This window comes from Echinops telfairi, unplaced genomic scaffold (genome assembly GCF_000313985.2).
Source record: "Echinops telfairi isolate 266 unplaced genomic scaffold, ASM31398v2 ScPeMD7_2;HRSCAF=8, whole genome shotgun sequence".
In the NCBI taxonomy this organism is placed as follows: domain Eukaryota; kingdom Metazoa; phylum Chordata; class Mammalia; order Afrosoricida; family Tenrecidae; genus Echinops; species Echinops telfairi.
Window position 1 is genome coordinate 6506765 of NW_022103898.1, and position 5681 is coordinate 6512445.

Genomic DNA, 5681 nt, shown 5'->3' on the forward strand with positions numbered 1-5681 from the left:
AAAAGAATGGAAACCCAGTATTTTCTCTGTTTGCCATGATGTTACCTCTCCGTCATTTATGAGGATTTTCGGTTTGTTTACAGCGAGTTGCAGTCTGCAGGTGGTTGGTAAGTCTTCCTCCGATCTTGACGCCAAGTCTTCTTCAGATCATGCTGTCTTCAGACTATTTGCTCAGCGTACAGATTGAGTAAGTATGACAGAAGATTACCCTGATGTCTACCTCTTCTGATTGGAAACCAGGTAATATTCCCTTGTATTTTTGGATGACTGCTTCTTGATCCGGGCAGAGGTTCTGCATGAGCACAATGAAGTTTTCTGGAATTCCCCATTTTTCTCAACGCGATTGAAGGTTTCCTATGATGCGGACAGTCTATGACTACCTTTGCCCAGTCAATAACACACAAATTAACACCTTTCTGGTATTCCCTGCTTTGAGCCAATATCCACATGATGTCAACAAGGATATCCCTTATTCTGCAACCCGCGCTGAACCCAGCTGGACAGCCTGGTGACTCCTGCTGCGAAAATTGTTCAATATCCTGCAAAATTCCCCTTGCATGTTAGAGTATTCCTATTGGTCTACAATTGCACCCTGTTCAGTCACCTTTGGTGGAAATAGGCAGAAAGACAGCCTTTAAAGGTGCCTATGTCTGTTGCCTAGAATCTGTGCATATGTATGTCAAGTGTCCCAAGGGAATGAAGTTTGCAGGTGAAAGTCAGGTTGCAAATCAGATGGCCTGTCGATGGGCAGGGGTGGTGATCCTGGATTGTCTGTGTGGACTCACTGCCCTTGGTGCATACTCCCTTGTCTCATGGGAGTTCATCTACCAAATACAGACCCAAAGTTAAATTATTCAGAATTTCAAGACAGTCACCTTAGAGTTTTAAACCCCAAATATGATTGGGGCAGGGTGCCCTCTGTGACTGCTCTGGTTGTCCATCCACGACATCTATCTGCATCGATGTCTCTATTATGAATGTCACCACGTCCCACCAGCCCTCTCTCAGTGTGTTGTCTGGTGGAAGCCTGTGTGCCGCCATGCTACTGGAAGCTATGTCAGCCACCATCATTTCAAAACCAAGCAGGGCTGGTTACCCACGGCAGGCAGGTTTCAGTGGCACTTCCAGACTAAGGTGGAGTTGGAAGCAAGGTCTACAATGTACTTCAGACAAGTAGCCAATGAAAAACTCATCACCACAGAATAACGCTGGAAGATGTACCCCTTAGGATGGAAGGCACCACGCAAGTGACTCAGACATACCTTGACCAAGAAGATGGCAGTGGACTGGATAGTATTTCATCCCGAGACACATAAGGGTCCCAGGGGTTGGGACCAATGTGACAACAACTAGCAACATTGACACTCCTGCCCATGTCTGTGTTGGTGTGCACGTCTGGGCTGCCTGGATTTCTGTATGGAATCACCACAGAAAGCCGAGTGTAATATGTCGTGTAAATGTTTTCTCCTGAGCCAATCACCGCCCCCACAGGAATTAATCACTATCCGGGCTCTATCATCATAGAGCGGTTGAGCTTGTATTTGACGTTTGTACACAGACTCATCCAACAGCTACACTTTTGGTATGTGACTTCTTTTTGCTCTTCTTTGACCCTGACATTCATTCCTGTTGTTGCACATAACAGAGATTGTGTGCGAATTGTGTGTAACAAGTCGTAACTGTCCCATTATCGAAATATGTTGAAATTCGTTCATTTTACTGTTGGTGGACACTCGGGTTATTTCCAATGATCTATGATGCGAAAATGGTCCTTAATTGGGCCAAGGAAAACCTTCCAAAACGGAACCCCCGGTCCTTGAACTAACAAAACCGCCAAGGTGTGAGTACTTCCTGATTTGGGGACCCAACCGGACACTTGAGGCTTCTATCGTTCTTGTCCGTCCTTGGCAACACCTTGTACTCCAGGAAGGCTTGGTTCCCTTCAGAGGAGAAATATTTAGAAACCAAAAAGCTGTGCCTAGCTTTAGTAACTGATCATTGTCAAAAGACTTTTCTTTTCCTCAGACAAGACATGATTGTAAAATCATGCATTCCAACCAGGCCACCGGGTTCTTCTCTGCCTTCCCCCACAGTGGGACTCTCTCTGGCAACATCATTACCTTCATTCAACTCCTCTGGCCCAGGGGCCAATACCCCACCGTTCGAAGCTATGTCTCGATTGTCCTCACGCACGTTCTTTCAACGGCATTCACAAGTCTCCTAAATCAAGGTGGACAGCTTTCTTTCCTCAATATTCCCTCTTCGGACACATGGCTCACAATGTATGCCTCACTTGCTCAGCTGTAAGTAGGCCTTCGTGTAAAGGAAGAGGGAGAGAGAGGAGCTAGGTCTCCTCTGTCTGTCCCCTTCCTGATTCTTGGTGGTCCCATTGTCTCCTTTCATTCCCTGCAGCTGCATCACTTCTGTTCTTTCAACAGGCAAGGGCAGGGGACCTTCAAGAATCAAGCCAAAGCTGTTTTTTGTTTGTTTCCATATTTGTGTACCTTAGCCTCAGGGGCATTGTTGTTAGGTTGTCAAGTGGGTTCAGACACATAGCAACTGTAACATAACAAGACCTGCGCAGTCTTGTACCTTCCTCACAGTTACAGGTGTGTTTGAGCTCCTTGGAAGGAGCCCTGGTGGCATAGCGGTAATGCACTGGGCTGCTAACAAGCAAGGTCAGCAGTTCAAAACCACTAGCCCCTCCTGAGGAGAAAGCCACTCCCGTTCCAGTCACCCTGTGGTGCTCATTGGAAACCCGCAGAAGCAGTTCTGTTCTGTCCTGTCCCTATGAGTTGCACCGACTTGGTGGCAAGGAGGTTGGGGTTTGGCTTGGGTTTGGGAGCTCGTGGAGGTTACGGTGTCAGTGTGTCTTGTAGAGGTTTTCCTCTTTGACCTTCAACAAGATGGATTGGCGCACTGGTTGCAACAAAGCGGTCAGACATCAGAGCAACCCTAAAGAGGGGGCAGGACTGGGCAGTGTTTTGTTCTATTGCACGTAGGGTGGCCATGCGTCGGAACCGACTCGACGGCACCTAACGAGAACGACTGCGGGGTACAGAAAGGTTTCTCCAAGCTGTCTCCCCCAAATATCTGCCAAACCCAAGACGCTGCTTGTACGCATGGTAAATGATTGCACACTAGGAAATCAATGAAAGTAGGTCAGAGGTTATTCTCCTTAGGGGTATCAGCCATCTAGAGCAACCAGACTGTACAGTCTGACTCGCCCTAAGTAGGGCCCACTCCCTTCTGATAGTGTTCCCTTGAAGGAGTGCCCGAAGGCAAGTCCCAGGACCACTCAAAGATGACTAAGGTTAGGCTACTGTATTGAGTCTAGGGTCCGCCCATCTTGCCACATATTACCCCTATTTCTTCCCTTTACTATTGCATGTACACCCCAAGGCCATCCCCCTACTATTGCTTCTATTGCCTCTGTTACAACCCCTTCCTATGACATAGGCTGTTATCTGTAATCAGGGGCTTGCATACCCCCTAAGATATATAAGCTTTCGTTAGAAATAGAACCTTATGAGAGCTCTCTCCTGCTTTCTGTGTCCCACCTCCACGTGTCCCACCAAGAGGAACTGAGGTGAGCAGCTCCCATGAAATGTGTCTGACTTCTTTATGTTACTCTCTCCCATCTCTCCTATTCTCCATGACTTTACTATCATCTTTACATAGCTTAACTGTACAATTCGCCTACCAAACCCACGATTAGTTGTGGGGGGCTGGCTACCCCCACAAACTACTGCTACTTAACTATTATGATCTTTTCTTTCTCGAAAATCTTACCATGCTTGGTAAAGTAGAAGGTCAGCAAAAAAAAAAGAGGTGACCCTCAAGGAGATGACATGACACAGTGGCTGCAACATTGAACTTCAATACAGTCATTACAATGAACTTACATACAGTCATTCTCAAATGACTCTGAGAATGGGGCAGGGCCTGGCACTGTGCTGCGGTACATTTGCTCAGTGTGAGTTGGCATTGTCAGGCTGAAGCAGGAGTTGGCAGGGCAGGTGAGTGGAAGGATACCCGGGGCTGCTGAAAACACTTTAAGGACACCGAGAAAGACCAGGACCCCTCTCCCCTTCGGTGGCCTTCCCAGCCCAGATGCAGGAGGCTGGCTGTCACAGATAACATTGAACATTGTTGCTTAGCCCCGGACTTGCAGACAGCAAAGTCACAGTGGAAAATCCCACAGCTAGTCCCTCACCCAGACCCGGGCTATAAAACCCCTCACTTCTTGCCCTGACAGCGTGACTTCGCAGGCCCCCAGCTGGGGACCCTCGAGCCTCGCCCCGGAACTCAGGATGCTCCCGTCGTCCCTTTCTCTGTACTCCCCTCCCTCCCGGACAGCACGACTTCTCTGGCCCCGATTACGGACCTGTGAACCTCTGACATAAACCTTTGAAACAGTTTTCTGCCGTTGCCTTCTTTCCGTCGCCAAATCTACCCTACAGGCACCTACTCCACAGACCAAAGAAGTGGAAACTATTTAACTAGGTACTGTTCTCCAGAGACGGGTACCTTCTGACAATCTGTCCAAAACGGATAAGACTAAGTCTTGCCATCCTTGCTCTAAGACGTATTCTGGCTGTTCATTCTTTTGATAGTTTATGGTATATTTGAGGCAAGTTAACAAAAAAACAAATTCACTGCAAGCAAGCCAATTTGGACTCATAGTGATCCTATAAGACAGAGTAGAACTGCACCTTTGGGTTCCTGAAGCTGCAAATCTTTATGGAACAAAAAGTCTTATCTTCCTCCCCTGCAGTGGCTGGTGGGTTTGAACAGCTTACCGCGTGTTTAGCAGCCTAAGTTGGAACCCACAACCCATGACGCCACCAGCGTTCCCTTTTGAGGCATCCAGTGGGTGCTTGGTATATGTCTATTGAATTACTGATTGGGGAAGGAATTGTACCAAAATGCCTTTCAGTCTGATTCTCAAACTGCAGTCTGCATAGGAAGTACCTAATCAATGCAGGTTTCTGGTCTCTCTCTGGAGTGTCTTTCTTTTTAGGCCTATCCTTGGTACCAGAACCTGTGATGCAAACAGCTCCCTCACTCCCACGACTGTGAAGCATCTCACACTACCTGGAATCCTCTAGGTGAATCACCTCTCTTTCCTTAGTTAGCCTCTGAATAATAGCTAAAAGGTGGAGCATTTGCAGCCACCCAGAGTCTCTTCAGAAGACAGGTGGGTTCTGAAATCTGGTTCTGAAAGCTCCCAGAGGGCCAGGCCTTTGCCTGTCTTCTTCCTTACTGGCTCTTGGGAACTCGGACCAGTGCCTGGCACAGAGCAGGTGAAGGGAGGACGTTAAGGTCCCTTCTCGCTGGACTATTGCACGCCTCTGGGTTCCGTGCCTGGCTAGCGATGGGATGAATCACTGTGCTGTATGAATGAACTTGTGAAAGGTGGGGATCGGGTCGCTGGTGAGAGGAGGTGGCGGAGCACGGCAGGACCTGGGGTTGTCAGAGTGTGGGGACAAGTTAACCGGGTTGGGCTTCTGTACAGAGCCAGGGGCGGCAGACCAGGCGACGCCATGACGTCATGTCTGCGGAGCGCCTTCACCGCACGCCTGCGCGGGTGGGGCTCGGAGCAGGAGGCGTCATGACGTCATGGCTCAGCGCGCAGTCCTCACGCGTGTGCTCCGGACGCGGGCAACCCCAGAGCGACA

At 48.8% G+C, this 5681-nt stretch overlaps 1 protein-coding gene across 1 annotated transcript in view; it reads left to right on the forward strand.

Annotated features, from left to right (window-relative positions):
- The first annotated feature begins 5554 nt into the window (after positions 1–5554).
- Positions 5555–5681, forward strand: part of SULT4A1 (sulfotransferase family 4A member 1) — a 23234-nt gene continuing 23107 nt past the window's right edge. The window contains exon 1 of the mRNA XM_004700230.2: positions 5555–5590. Coding sequence (XP_004700287.2) covers positions 5555–5590 — 36 coding nt within the window. The remainder of the gene's footprint in view (positions 5591–5681) is intronic.